Below are 16,191 nucleotides of genomic sequence, written 5' to 3' on the forward strand. Positions count from 1 at the left end.
TGTTCTATTAATATCATTGGATCAAATCAAATTAAAACGATAAATTGAAAGAAGAAGGCGAGACAAGTACCTTAAAAATGAAAAAAAATGTGATAGTATTCGCGTTTCCTGAGCGGGTCAATTTCATCTCTCATTTTGGTTACTTGTCATTTTCATGGTCATTTTGGATTCTTCAACTATTTTCCTCCTTTTCTCATTTGCCAGGCAATTTAGAGGATTACTTGCGTGTACAGACATACACACACACACACACACACACATAGCGAGCATCTACTATATCCTACAATTTGATTACATTACCGGAGAGATACATACAATATTACAAAAATTGTCAAATCTATATCTTTTCTGTTCGTCACCAAATTAGCCATTTACAAGCCTATTCTGTAAAAATAAGTGTTTGTGCTCATTCATTGGCAAACGTATCTCGGTCCTATAAGGATCCACTTTTCCGTTCAGTTGCGTTAGATTTGAAGTAACTCAAGTCTGTAATCCAAGAGGCCAAAGCAAAGCACTTAGATCATCTGCCCATTGATTCTGCTTTGCTTTCTTCTTTTACCATCTCAGTATATACACTACAACCTCTTATGGACATAACTTTTCTTTTGGGAAAAAGAATTCATGAGTTCAATGTGAGAAGGAACTTGCATCAGTGCTATAAAATGAGTACTCACTCAAGCTGAAGTTTAGCCGCTCTTCGTCCCACTTAATTATCTCCCTTGCATACTTGAGCGATTCATCTACTGTTTTTGGTTCTAAACCTCTTACTAGTGAAACATACAGCTTCCTGTTAGTGAGAGCAGTAAACAGCCTCTTGAATTTTACTGCAACATAATGATATGCCAACTGGCCCAACGAAGGGCTATGGTTGATGCTGGTGGAGTTGCTGTTGGAGCGATTCCGGCTAACGATTGGATGAAAATCGTCAAACCACTCGCATTCCGTCAAAGGAACATGTTCTAACTTCTCCTCGAAAGAATCATACTTGTTTAGTAAGAGAAGGAAGTCCATCTGATCAAAGGTTGGATGAGTTACGATGCTCTCGAAAAGTTTCTTGCTCAATAACATCTTGTTAACTGTCTCCCCAGTTTCCTCAACAACATATTGGTCATAGTCGCTTAATGAAACACAGAAAATGACCACCCGAACGTCTTCAAACATCTCAAGCCACTTACAATTTTCAATGAACCCCCTTGCCTGTACTCTAATCAGCTGAAATCTGAGTAACAGAAAATGTAAAACAGTTAACAACGCATCTATCAAATCCGTAAATGACGGGCTATTAGTTACTTCACTTCTAACCCTATATTCATTTAAGCAGATCCTAAAATCAATTATAACTCAATTTCCCATTGGATTAGCTACATTGAGAATCCCAGTCCAATCATTCGCTTTCAGTTCTCATATCAATTACTTATCTTGGACCCAAGATTTTCGCACCAGACATGACATGGGTCTCTTACCAACATAATAAATGAAAGTTTTTACTATGTCGCCACTACATTCTAGGTTAATCCACATTAGTGAGAGAGTAGCAAGTCAACGAGGCAAAAGTGCTTCCCCATCAAAGGCATAACAGTGCAAGGGTGAGTAAACCAAATGTTAATTTTTACTCTTCAAACCTGAGCACAGAATTAGGATGATCACTGCTGTCAAGATTATCATAATCTTCTGAATCTGGGAATGAGAAATCCACACATGAAAGTCCATTGGAAGAAGTAACACCCTCAGCATATAAGATATCCACATCTGAAGGTTCATAGTCTGTTTGTAAAATATCAACTGCCTGAAACAGGAAAACAATAGATGCAGAGAAATTTAGCAACACATGAAAGATTGTAGGAATCAATTAAGGAACTCACAGTAAAATAATCCATGCCAAATGCTACTCTGTCATGGTATACTAAAAACTTGGAATAAACAAACTAATTTTTCAATGTCAACCAAGTTTAGTCCACTAAAGTACCATAAAAGATGTCAATTTTTGTTCCGATCAAGAGTGTGCGGGTGTAATCAAATCAACCATCAAAAATATCATAAAAGGTAGTAACAAGCTATATTGCCAGAGAAGTTAAGACACACCAATTTCAGTTGTTATCAGGTGTCTTAGGGTCTAGACTACTTGGGCATACCTTTTTGATTAATCCAAAACAGAGACGCTTCACTATTTTACGGTACTCAACACTCTTATCAACAACAACAACAAAAAGCTCACTCTAATCCCACAAGTGGGGTCTGGGGAGGGTAGTGAGTACGCAGCCTTACCCTTAACTTGTGCAACAACAAAAAGCTCACTGTAATCCCACAAGTGGGGTCTGGGGAGGGTAGTGAGTATGCAGCCTTACCCCTAACTTGTGCAGGTAGGGAGCTGTTTCGGATAGACCCTTGGCTCCAAGCAAGCATGCAAAATCAACAGTATAGAGAAGAAATACAGTAGTGTAAAGTCAGGGAAATTAGACATATATCTTCCCCTGATATAGTGATTCTTTCAAAGAATTCTATACTAGACAAATAATGTCATAAAATTTACAACAACAATTTTATTTCAAGAATACAACTTTGAGTCCCTTTAATAACTGTGACAATTTAAAATGATAAAACTGACAGTATTATCAAAAAGAAAAAACAAAGCTACCACTAGCAGTAACATTTACCATCAGGTGATAAGCTTTGATATTAGAAAGGATCTCGTGCATCAGGTTGGCTTACAACTAGTACTCAAACGTAAGAACATAGGCGAAGTCACAAGGCAGTGAGGCACATGTCGCAATAACAATAACCCCCTGTAAGATGGAACCTATTTTTGATAAAGAAGTCCTCCAATCACAATATTGCCCCACTTGGGTCACAAGCCCACGCTACTGAGCTCGGCAAGATGGAACCTATTTTAAATAGCCTTTTTCTTTCTTTTAAAGGTATGAAGTGTCATAAAGTTAACAAGGGAGTAATCCTGCATCTTCTTGATGCCTTCCATGAATCTATTTACTTCATAAAAAATAAAAAATAAAAATAAAAATTGAAAATGGGGGATAAGAGTTCCTTGGGACCAAACAATATTTGTCTATTTAGTTGGGACAGCATAGGTGGAGGACAAATGTGAAATGAAGGAGATGAAATAGCTGTAGGCTTTGACCATAAAACGAAGAATCTAAGGTACAAGTCTTCAACCTTCAAATATCAATTGCAAGCAATTATGCATAAATGTGGTATCATCTAACTGAGTAAATTGTCAACATAGAATTTTCTTACCCGCTCTAAGAAATAACAAGGCATGTCATGAAGCATTTCCAGTTCACTTCTCCGCTTATAAGTAGCCTGGATGGCTGAATCATTCCACAACTCCTCAATTAATGGAGCATATTCCCGTGTTGCGGCTGGGAAAACGGCTTCAAGATTACCCGTGGCCATTATTTTGAGAAGCCAATCTGAGAATGCTTTCAATCTCGGAGGTATGGAATATAATGTTTTCTTTTCAATCCCAGTGCTATTCCCTGATGTCATAAGCAATAACTGTTACTTAAGGGGTATATTGCAAGAAATCCAGGTTCACCAAGTAGCTGAGGAAATACAAGCCTCTAAGCACACATAACTAGACAAAACAATTTATGCACAAATTAAAACAGTCGTCCAACCTTGACCACAGACGGGATTATTTATTTCATCACAATAATTAACATTCAAGTCTTCTGGGCTCCCAGACAAACATGACGAGATGCACACGAAGTGTAATGTTTATGGAACCAATTAAAAGGAGGAGCCCGAAAATTGTAATACCTGTCAGCCTAGTGTCACAAGACAAAGAACCCTCGCGCAATTCATTCAAACTCTCTTCCTCAAAGCGCTCGCGGCCCTCAAGCAGCACACCAAGGTATCCATATACATTGCTTTGGATCAACAATTTGATATGTTCTCTCTCATCCTCCGAGAAAGGAACATCCTTGTAAAGAATTTTTGCCTAATTTACCAACCATAAAAGCCAAATTAAATAAAGACAATATAGGGAAAAATCAAGGTGCATAATAACATGGCTAAATGGGAACTGGCCACTTAAATCACTTAAAAAAAAACAAGCAAAAATAGAAAGGGAATCAAGAAGTTAGTTGAGGTGCCCAAATAGAAATATTTCCTGAACTGAACCTACCTTCTAAGGAACAAAATCAAGTAATAATATCGTCATTAAGACAAAAATCAGCAACATGTGTTTAATATACAGAGCCTCCATCAAGTATTTTTTTTTTTTTTTTATTTTTTTTTTTGCAGAAGGTAACAGATTGTTTAAATGTTCAAGTTTCTAATTATACTGGTATTTAGAAAGCATAAAAATCTGAGGAGAAATATAACAAGATGGAGCAAACCCAAAAGGCAAATGAGCATCACTTTAGCAAATCGAGGTACCATAACAAGAACTCACTTGCCCATACAACCAAAATTTAACTAGTTCTTCACCTCTATGGCTCTATCTCTCTGTATCATTTATATTTTAGCATCTTTAAACATCCTACTACCTAATTCCTTCGATTTCCAATAAAAACATCTTTAAGATCATAATAAAGGCAAGTCAGGTCGCAGCAGCTGAAGTGATTCTTCTTGTCAGTCAGGTCAACAACATAAAAGAAGCATCAGCATAAGTCTTGCAAAGAGAAAACTCTATGTAAGACAATATCACAGTATGCCACAAAATATCTAGACTGATAAAAAGATGAAGAAAAAAAAAAAGAAGACGAATAGCCTCTAATTGCTCACAGACAGAATACAAACAAAAGCGACAATTTGTAAACAACAATAAGCTAAAAAAAGGTTCTTCTCAAAGAAGTTGCATAGATGGGAAATTTCCTTTCCCTTTGCTTTTTTGCTTCATTTTTTCCTCATCTAGCAAGTAACTATAGGATGGGAAGATGACTGCATTGGAACAAGAGCAAGAAATGAGAAGGTAAGTGAAATTTCTGCTTTACTACCAAACTTTTTTTGAGATAGTAACTAATGCTTCTTTAAGAGAGAATAAAGTCCGGAATCTAACATAAATCAGGTGAATATAAGATGTTGTGAAACAAGATAATTGAAAGCAATGGAGCTGGTCATCAGACCATTATATGCGTGGAGAGATAACAGATAAATTATATTAGCTAAAACAGCAAAGCGCAAGGGCTCAAGGAGTCAACTCTAACAGTAGAAAATCACCTGCTTAAATATAGTGCTAGTACCAGATCCACTATATCCAATCAAAAGTAGCTTGTTTAGTGCCCTCTGTTCAAGATATTCAGGTACGGCTTGACTAACCACACTATTAACTTGCTCTCCACAAGTATTAGATGATTTTGAAGGAACTGGAAGAGAGAGTACGGCACAAACCAGCTTCATTCCAGCCTGAAAAGTTAAATACTTTCACTGAGCACCAGAAATGGCTGTATGTTTGAGTATGCAAAGTGGATAAGTCGAGGACCCAATCATGGAACATAAATAAAACAATTATCATTTCCATATGGTAATTGAAGTCAAACAGGAGCAAACCAGGTGCAATTCAATCCTTATTCCTAGCAATGATCCTCAAAAATGAAAGAAGGATAACAAACTCAAATCGAGCATAAATCCAACCTTGCCCCATATATATCCTTTGGTATTTTTCTGTCCCTCTTCCTGATATGAACCATCCTCATTCACCCAAAAATGTGGGTTGCCAGCACATTGTACTCCTGCTAACTGTACAAGTAATCAACAGATGTCAGTCTAAAACAGAAAAAATGAATTATTACCGGACCTTGTTTTTCAGGTATCAAAAGTTAACCTGTAACATGCGTAGCTCAGGTTTGGTGATCTCACGACCATTTATATAGACCTGAGTGTTTCCATTGCTAGAATTTGGCTTAATGGGACCTCCAACATTTAAATGGGGAGTGACAATTTGTGAAGGTTTTTGTCCTTCCTGTCATAATCAACAATTGGGCTTAATGCAAAATATACAAAATATATCATGAGGAAAAAGAATAAATGCTGTCCATAATGAAATTTCTGTTCACCTTTCCCCAGAGACCAGATACTTTGTCATACCAATAATTCCCAGGTTTCAGCTTCTTTGGCGGATTTATGCAGTTCTGCAATATAACAAGCTCTTCAGGAGAAAGACGCCTTGCATTCACACATACATATTCAGATGGCAACTGATTCACTTCACACAGTTTCTCCGCCTTCATAATCTGCCTAATCTCCAAATCATTTAGCAATCGCTTGAGCATCCTAGAGCACTTGCCCAAGTTGCCTCGCTTTGATTCATCAATCGGATAGCCGATGCAGCTGACACACTTTCTTCCCTCTGGCATAGACCCCATTGCTCTAAGCACACAATTGCTGCAATATTTTGCATCACAAACGATACATACCTCCTTCTCAGTAAACCTATTCCCTTTAAAACAACGATAGCATACCCCTTTCTTCACCTTAACTGCGGGTTCTTTCTTTGGTCGGACCAAGTCAGGCTCGGCACCACTAACATCTTCATTAATATCTTCATCCTCCGATTCAATATCACAGAAAGTCACAACTGGAGCTCGTTTAACATCACAGCTAGTTTCATTAAAGCTATCCCCATATTTACGTGAAGAAGAAACACGGGAAGACGGATAATCAAGACTCAAAACTGACTCATTCGAGGCCCAATCTGGTTGGCTCAAATCATTGAACTCCAAGCTTCTGTCTTTTCGACCAGTCGAAGCCCTCAAATTGTGACTACTTCTCGACAAGTCCCTAGATTTCTCAAAACTACTCGAAAATCTAAAAGTACCAGAACTCCCCACCCTTCCCAATAATTCATCACGACTAATGGAAGAAGATGCCAAGTCAGTGGATTCATTAATCAAACCAGAAAATTCACCTACACTCTCATCGCCATTACGCCTTTCAAATGGACTAGAACTACTGGACTGGCCTGAAAGACCAGCCGCCCCATTACTACAGACTCTCTCCTCAAGTGCAGTAACAGAGCTAGGGGACAATGTAGTCTCTGAGCCTAAAGCTAGTTCTTTACTAGCTGAATCATCTTCATCTACCCCTTGAAAAGCTATCACAGATGTAGGAGACACAGTTGATTCTAAACTATGCTTAGAAAATCTTTTGGTTATATCTGTGGCTGAAATAGGTTGAACAACTGGTAAAGTTAACTTGTGGGATAATGGCACCTGTGAAACAACAGTGGCCACTGGTATCCTATCAACATTTATAGGAACTGCCCGTGGAAGATCATGGGTTATAGGTGGACCATCATACTCCATAGCAAAGCAGTATTCTACTCCATCATCAACCACAGCTGGCGACATATTGAGAGAAAAAATCAGAGTACCCCTCAAAATTATCAATTATTTTTACTTAAAAACGCAATAACAGTATAAAACAGAGAAAAATGTCCAATCTTGAGAGTGAAGTCCCTCAACAACTATCACTGACTATTATTTACAGAACAAATACAACAGTGGAACAGAGAGAGGCTGAGATGGGTAAGCACATAAAGAAGTAAATATGCAATCTTGCTGAATCAGCCAAATGCCCCCTTTTAAGATTTCGAAAGTAAACCTAACCCAGAATACTAAAGAGAAACTGAAGCTTGACAAAGAAAAGTGAAATCTCTCAACAACTATAACTAATTGTTACTTATTTACAGACCCAAATATAAAGTGGAAAGAGAGAAACTCAGATGGGTAAGTTGATAAAGACCAAAAATACAATCTTGTTGTATCTTCTACATGCCCCTTTCTAAGATTTCAGAGATTAACCAAACCCAGACTGGAGATACTGAGTAGAAACTGAAGCTGACAAAGAAAAGTGGAAATGAGAAAAGGAATTTGAAGCAAAGGAAAAAAAGAATCAGAAGGAAGACAATAGGAATGGTATTAGGGAAAATACAAAGCTTGGGATGGAGGAAAAATGTGTTGGGAAAGTAGAGAAAGTGGGGGAGGGATTAAGTGGGGGAAAAAGACAACAAAAGGAGAGGTATCCAATAGTGGTGGACACTGTTCTGTAGTGGCATCTTTTCTTTTTCTTTTTTTCTTTTTTTCTTTTACTTTACGCCTTTTTTTTTCCTCTCTTTGTTTGATGTTGTTGCCTTTGTTGAAACTTGGAAGAAAGGTTGCGTCTTTGGCTAATGTGTCTGCGTTTGTCGATCTAGTGCGTGTGAGAGAGAAGAGTAGAGTACGCTTGTTTTGGAGTTTTGGATGGAATTGGGCCACTTGTCTTCTACCTCGTGATTGGCATATCAACATGTTTTGCTTTTAACGATAAGGGACTCATCCTTCCAGATTTTTTTATTCACACATTCTCCATTTTTCACTTGTTTACACTTCAAAGTTCAACCATCTTTTTTAACATTCAAATTTTTGTTTTCCAGCCAAAACTTTGCATCTGCTTTGAAATGAATTTACTTTCTTCCTATTTAAATAGCATGTTTGGCCAAGTTTCTATTGAAATATTTTTTTTCAAAAGTATTTTAATAAGAAAGAGTTTGTGTTTGGTTAATTAATTTGAAAAGTACTTCTAAGGAGCAATTAATGATTGGCCAAGCTTTAAAAAGTGCTTCTAAGGTGTCGTTTCGTACATGGCATAACGATACTAATCCCGGGATAAAGTTTAGGGTTAACTTTATCCTATGTTTGGTTTGAGATATTAACTAATCCGGGATCACTTTTATACTAAAATGGTGAGATTAGTTATTCCATATAGAAGGTGGGATAACTAATCCTTGGGATATCCCACCATTGTACCAAACAAGCCCTAAGTGTATTTTTCTCAAAGTCCTTTTCAAAAAAAATATTTTTGGGGGAAAATCTACTTTTTTTCTGCTTCTCCAAAAATGCTTCCGCTTCTACTTAAAAGCACTTTTTTCTTCTAAAAGTTTGGCCAAACACTTCAACTTTTTATAAATAAATAAAAACACTCTTTTGAAGAAAAAAAATGCTTTTGGCATTGGAGAAGCTTGGACAATTAGACTATAAGTTTACCAAACACTAACCTTATTTTTACTAATGTTGTTGCGTAGCTAACAATGGAGGTCCAAAATTGAAAGTGAATCTAAGAGACTAGGGAAAAGAATAATCTCTGAACACTTCAAGAGTAATTGAGACTAAGAAGAGAGGATAAGTTTATTGATATTTTTCATATCCATTCCTTACAATATATCGAGTATTTATAACCACTCTAACAACCAATTAGCTAAGATCACTAACTAACTTCTAACAACTAACTATATAACTAACTCTTTGAGTTAATTGACTGAAGTTTGAAGGTAGGAGCATCTATCCAACTGTTATCTTCAGTGGGACAATTGAACCATTTCACCGAGTACTGAGTGAGCTGCCTGTTGTGCTTAGAGATCACCATGGTTTCGATAATTCTCTTAGGATCCAGTACAATATGACCATGGGAAGAGAGGGAGACTGGAAATTCAGAGACCATTGGGGTAAAGCCAATATATTTCTTCAGCTCGGAAACATGGAATGTATAGTGTATTTTTACTTAGGGAGGTAACTGTAGTTGATATGCTACAGACCCAATTCTCTTAATGACTTGGAAGGGACCAAAATACTTTGGACTGAGCTTGTGATATGAGTGGACTTTGAGTGACATTTGTTTGTAAGGTTACGGCCTTACAAAGACCATATCTCCTACTGCAAATTCTTTGAAAGATCGCTTCTTATCTATTAAAGTCTTTATCCTGGATTGAGCCAATGTTAGATGGTGCTTCAGAAGCCTAATGGTTCCTTCTCTAGCTTGAAGACTCCTATCAACCTCATCTACCATGGAGCTGTAAGGAATAAAAGGCATATGCGGGGGTGGTTTCTGACCATAGAGCACTTAAAAAGGGGTCAGCTTGGTAGCAGACTGGTAGGTGGTATTATACTACCACTTAGCAAAAGCCAACCAGTGAGCCCAATATTTTGGTCTATATATACACATACATTTGAGATAGCGCTCCAGGCACTTGTTGACTGCCTCAGTTTGGCCATCGGATTATGGGTGATATGCTGTAGAGTGATGTAAATGGACCCCTTGAACATCAAATAGAGACTGCCAGAATTTGCTCAAGAAAACAACATCCATGTCACTTACTATGGTATGAGGAAGACCATGAAGTTTGTATATATTATCCAAGAAAGCTTGAGCCATTGAGGTTGCGGTATATGGATGTTTCAAGCTTATAAAATGAGTATATTTTCTCGGACTATCCACCACTACCATGATCACAGATTTATCGTGTCATTGGGTTAGTCCTTCAATGAAATCTATGCTAATATCTTACCATATTTTTTCAGGAATAGGCAAGGGTTGTGATAGGCCTAGACTCTTCGCACTCTCCCCTTTGCATTTCTGACTACTTCACAACTCTTAATATGTTCAAAAACATCTTTTTTCATCTTTTTCCAGTAATAGAGTTGACTCACCCTTTGTAAAGTAGCACTCATCCCTCAGTGACCCCCTATGGCTCCATCATGTAAAAACTGTAGGATTTGTTTTCTTAATTCCTTGCAAAGTCCCATAACTATCATTACCTTATTGTATAATACAATATCCTTTAGCGTATATAGAGGACTAACTAAATGATCTTGTTGTAGGTGTTGAATGAGCTTCAGTAAGTGATGATCAAATGTATAGGAAGACTTAGTCTGCTCTAGGAAGTCTGAGGATACATAAGATAGGGTCCACAGCTGAGCATCAACCTGGTCATTAACCTTAGGTGCTCTAGATAAAGCATCGGCTACCAAATTATCATGGCCCTTCTTGTAGGTGATGTGATGGGGTTACAGTACATTAGCTTTATGTTTTGATGATCTAACAAACTTACTATCAAAGAACCAGATAAGGAACCTGACACACTTGGTTCACAACTCAAATCAACGGACTTCAGCTTATGTGAGTTGCTATGACTTCAGAAGATAGAGAATCAACACAGGGACCTGATACCCTTGTGTTTCCCTGACAGCAGTACAAAGTCAACTATCTACAGCTAGAAAGTGACTGCCTGCACAGTTAACAGAAATAGTGCAGCACAGTTCTGCAGTCACTTCTCATTTGACATACCGAGTGATTACATCATTCAAGTGATGTCATCCACGTTGTATTAACATTAAACATTAGAACAAAACATCACTTGAACACTTGAGAATTCATTCAAGCACTCCAACCTTTTTGCGTGCCAAGCATTCAATTCTCAAGTGCATCAAGAACAAAGAACAACACTACTACGAACCAGTTCCTACAACAAGTATTTTGTATGTCCTTAGTTGAGTTGTAACTTTGTAATTGTTCATCATTGTAATTCCTACTTTGCTTATCTAGAAGCGTTACTTAGGAACCCCTTGTAAACAATAAACCTTTAGTGTTTGTGTCGTGACTAGAGTTAGTCATGAGTTGAAGTCTTTGTAATAGGTGTATTGCAAAGTGGCTTGTAATAGGTGTATTATAAGTTAGTGAGAGATTAAGAGTTTAATTCCTAGATTGCATAGGTTGTAATCTAAAGTCGCTCATAGTGAAGTTGAAATCCTACCAGTGTAGGTCGTGGTTTTTTATCCCCTTGAGCAGGGATTTTTCCACGTAAAAACTCTTTGTTCCATTTACTTACTGGTTCATTAGCACTATCTGTGGGAACTTATAGTGGACCTGGTCGCTATATAGTTTGCCGGACTCATATAATCTATCAATTGTTATCAGAGCGGGTTCTTTCTATCAGGTTAACACCCAGAAAGAATTCTCATGGCTGCTCCACCAAATTTTGAAGAAGGTCAGTCTACATATAGACCACCCAGGTTCAATGGGCAATACTATGGGTGGTGGAAGACAAGAATGTATGACTTCATCATGGCAGAAGATTCTGAGTTGTGGGATGTTATTTGTGATGGTCCTTCTTTCCTACGAGAGGTTGAGACCTCTCTGATGATGCCAAAAATCAGAAGATACAACGACGCAGATGGAAAAGCTNTCTGAGTTGCTTGAAAGTAGTTGATGATGATGTTGAGCTATGGCACCGAAGACTAGGGCACGCAAGTTTTTCTCTACTGAACAAACTAGTTCAGAAGGACCTGGTGCGTGGTCTGTCCAAGTTAAAGTTCGTGGAGCACAAAGTTTGTGATGCCTGCGCCAGAGGGAAGCATGTGAAATCCTCATTTAAGCCAAAGAAGTATGTAAGCACCTCAAAACCACTTGATCTCTTTCATATGGATCTCTGTGGTCCTATAAGAGTGCAAAGCAGAGGAGGAAAAAGATACATTTTTGTGATAGTGGACGATTATTCCAGATTCCTTGGACCCTTTTTCTTAGATCAAAAGATGAGACCTTTGAAATGTTTGTAGCCTTTGTGAAGAAAATTCAAGTGAAGTTGGATTTAAAAGTAGCCTGCATAAGATTAGATCATGGAATAGAATTTGACAATGCCAAGTTTGATGATTTTTGCAATGAGAATAGGATTACCCATAATTCTCAGCCCCCAGAACTTCACAGTAAAATGGAGTTGTGGAAAGGAAAAAATAGAACTCTTGAAGAAATGGCAAGGACAATGTTGATCGATAGTGGGATTGCGAAGAACTTCTGGGCCGAAGCTGTCAACACTGCCTGCTACTTGGTGAACAGGTGCATGATCAGGTCTCTCTTGAAAAAAACTCCCTATGAGTTGTTGAATGGAAGAAAGCCCAAGCTGACTTACTTAAGAACATTTGGGTGCAAATGTTATGTTCTCAACAATGGAAAGGATCAGCTTGGAAAATTTGATGCCAAGAGTGATGAAGGAATCTTTTTGGGGTATTCTTCTCAAAGTAAAGCCTACAAGATATACAACAAGCAGACTCATTGTGTTGAGGAAAGTGTACATGTAATCTTTGACGAGTCATATCTCTCCTATAAGAAAAGCAACAAGGGTGATCAAGATGGAGAGCCTTTGGTAGTTCCAGGTGAAGTCATTGATATGGCAAACGGAAAGGTAGACATGATGAGTCAAGTGAAGGAGTCAGGTGAAGACAATGCAGTTCCTTCCTCATCAACAGGAGGAACAGGTACCACAATTACAACTACTGAAGCTGAAGAAAGAGTGGTTGATGCAGTTCAAGGTACTCCGCAGGTTGCTGAGAGAAGAATGCTAGGGAACCAGTCAGACTTACCCAGCTCATCTACAAATGAGGCTCAAGTTCCCAACTGGAAACACAAAAGCTCTCATCCTCTTGACAATATACTTGCCTTCTCAGACTTTCTTTTCCAAATAGAACCCAAAAACATCAAGGAGGCCTTAAAAGATGCAGATTGGATCACAGCCATGCAAGATGAGTTACATTAGTTTGAAAGGAACAAAGTATGGCACCTGGTACCTCGACCTTTAGATCGTTCTATCATAGGAACCAGGTGGGTATTCACGAACAAATTTGATGAACATGGAAAAACTACAAGAAACAAGGCAGGGCTAGTAGTTCAAGACTATAATCAGGAGGAAGGAATTGATTATGATGAGACTTTTGCTCCAGCTGCTCGCATGGAAGCCATCAGATTCCTCATCGCCTTTGTATCACATATGGAATTCACTCTGTTTCAAATGGATGTCAAAAGTGTATTTCTGAATGGATTCCTCAAGGAAGAAGTTTATGTAAAGCAACCTTCAGGCTTTGAATGTCATGAACATCCTAAATACGTGTTCAAATTGGACAAGGCATTGTATGGGTTGAAGCAAGCTCCTCAAGCTTGGTATGAAAGACTATCAAAGTTTTTCTTAGAAAATGGTTTTGCAAGAGGAAAAATTGACAACACCTTGTTCCTGAAGAAACGTTAGAGGAACCAGCTCATCGTTCAGGTTTATGTTGATGATATCATTTTTGGGGCAACATCTGATTCACTGTGTGAAGAATTTGCCAAACTCATGGGAAGTGAGTTTGAGATGAGCATGATGGGTGAATTGAATTTCTTCTTGGGTCTTCAAGTGTAGCAGTCCACAAAGGGTACCTTCATCAGTCAGCAGAAATACATCAAGGAGCTTCTGAAGAGGTTTGATATGGAAGCATCAAAAGTGATAGACACTCCCATTGCCACTGCTACTCGACTGGATATGGATGAATCTGGCTCTCTTGTGAATCAAACCATGTATAGAGGCATTATTAGGTCTCTTCTCTACCTCAATGCCAGCAGACCTGATATTGTCTTTAGTGTGGGGCTATGTATAAGGTTTCAGTCAAATCCCAAGGAATTTCATCTGAAGGATGCCAAGAGAATTTTGAGATATCTTAAGGGAACACAGGACCTGGTCTTGTACTACCCTTCAGGTGATAATTAATCTTATTGGGTATGCTAATGCTGACTATGCAGGTTATCTTGTGGACAAGAAAAGTACTTCTGGAATGGCTCATTTTCTAGGATCATGTCTCATCTCATGGGGCACAAGGAAGCAGAACTCAGTTGCTCTTTCAATAGCTGTAGCAGAATATGTTGTTGCAGCTTCCTGCTGTGCTCAGCTCCTATGGATCAAACAGCAATTGGAAGATTTTGGTGTGTTCACTGATTGTGTGCCTCTTCTATGTGACAACACCAATGCAGTGAACATGGCCAAGAACCCGGTTTAACATAAAAGAACCAAGCACATTGATATGAGACATCCTTTTCTCAGAGACAGTGTGGAAAGGGGCTTATCTGTATGAAGTTCTGTAGTACAGAGGACCAAATTGCGGATATCTTCACCAAAGAACTAAGCAGAGAATATTTTGAGAGAAATAGGCTGAAGCTGAGGCTATTAAGGCCAAATTGAGAACCTGATTCCCACCATTTGGCTATGAAAGTCGCATTGAGGTAACATTAGCTAAAGTGTTTTCCAGCCAAGTCTAACTCACTTCAATACAGTTGCAGGTAGACATGCATGATGATTATAGAAACTGCAGAAGCATTGCATGAAAGGTAAAAGAGGATTGAGAACTTTTGAAGGACAGGTCAAGAACCAGGTTCTTGTACCACATGTTAGTAGTCCTGTGCCTTTTCATACATATCTTAAAAGGATGCAAAAATCAAGTGCCATGTCATCAACCTTTTCAGACTCTTTATGTCATGTCTTTTCATTTCAAATCCCTTAATCTCCCTCTGAAACGTTGCCACTCCCGCAAAACTACCGCCGTCTCAGAACTGGTTTTTCTCTCCCTCATAATTATCTTTTCTCCCATTAAAACCCTCTCCTCTCTTTGAAAAATCATATCTTTTCTTCAGTTCTTCTCCAGAACTTTCAAACTTCATCTCTGCCATGGCTGAAGATCAACCAATAATCCCCTCCTTAGTTGAGAAAACCCTTGATTCTTCCACTTCTAGTGAAACACCTCTCACCATCCCCTTTTCAACCACCACTGCCGAAGACTCTCCCAAACCTAACTCTCCTACACCCTCTATTTCTCCTATCACTCTCTCAGACCTCTCTCTCCCTCCAAATGTTGAGAACTCAGAAACCCCAAAACCGAATAGCCTTTCTTCTCTATCTTCTGAAATCCTCACTGAATAAAGCAAGGATGGAGAATAGAGTAAAGTTCCGCAGGTAGTAGAGGTCTCAGAGGTTAGTATTGATCAGTCTACAGTTGTTCCCGCTTCTGAGTTTGCGGCACCCATGGAGTCTCAAGAGAAAGAGGCCGTAGAAAACATATTGGCCATATCTGCTTATGGAATAGTGTATGGGGTGATCTCTTCTGTGCCTGAGTCTCAGAGGAAAGAGTCACAGTTGTCAGTGGAAGAAGGAGTTGTGGTGCTCTTTGAAAATTCTGCACCAGCAGATACTACTGGGATCCCCCTTGAAGAACCTGACCCCTCTCTTGAGGAAACAGATCAAGGATCCTTTTCCCATGTCAGTTTCGACCCTGCTCCTTCTCCACACTTTGATGTTGAGCCCTTTGAAATTTTGGCTCCTGGTATGAGGTCCAATGATGAAGAAAATCAAAATAATGTTGCTCTAGATACGTTCATTGCCAAGAGGAGGGAAGTAACCACTCTTGAGCCTTCTCCTAAGCGACCTACTACTAGGTTGTAAGCAAAGGAGGCTTTTGAGTCAGCCCTGCAGAAGAGTGAAAGGAGTAAGAAGAAGAAGAAAAAGAGTCTAGTGAAAAATGGAGAGGTTGTGTGTGACAAAACATTCCTGTAGTGGAAGTAGATGAGGAAGCAACAGAGGAACCAAGTTCCTTGGTGAAAAGGTCTTAGAAAAAGAAGCGAGAGGAA

At 38.7% G+C, this 16,191-nt stretch overlaps 1 protein-coding gene across 1 annotated transcript; it reads right to left on the bottom strand.

The window, feature by feature from the left end:
• Positions 1-274: 274 nt before the first annotated feature.
• Positions 275-8,138, bottom strand: LOC109214511 (extra-large guanine nucleotide-binding protein 1). Its single transcript, XM_019378434.1, has 8 exons — positions 6,015-8,138; positions 5,783-5,920; positions 5,593-5,697; positions 5,179-5,364; positions 3,775-3,955; positions 3,250-3,491; positions 1,623-1,786; positions 275-1,219 (listed from the first exon to the last, which is right to left on the bottom strand). The coding sequence occupies exons 1-8, from the start codon at positions 7,305-7,307 to the stop codon at positions 628-630; spliced, it is 2,901 nt and encodes a 966-aa protein (XP_019233979.1). The 5' UTR covers positions 7,308-8,138; the 3' UTR covers positions 275-627.
• Positions 8,139-16,191: the final 8,053 nt, after the last annotated feature.

Source organism: Nicotiana attenuata, unplaced genomic scaffold (assembly GCF_001879085.1).
Source record: "Nicotiana attenuata strain UT unplaced genomic scaffold, NIATTr2, whole genome shotgun sequence".
Lineage (NCBI taxonomy): Eukaryota > Viridiplantae > Streptophyta > Magnoliopsida > Solanales > Solanaceae > Nicotiana > Nicotiana attenuata.

Excerpts from the sequence above, each read along its gene's own strand:
- LOC109214511 (XM_019378434.1), bottom strand. The coding sequence starts at position 7,307 with ATGTCGCCAGCTGTGGTTGATGATGGAGTAGAATACTGCTTTGCTATG. Across the intron at positions 5,921-6,014 it reads TATCTGGTCTCTGGGGAAAG|GAAGGACAAAAACCTTCACA; the intron begins GTGAACAGAAAT and ends TGATTATGACAG. Across the intron at positions 3,956-5,178 it reads CTAGCACTATATTTAAGCAG|GCAAAAATTCTTTACAAGGA; the intron begins GTGATTTTCTAC and ends TTGGTAAATTAG.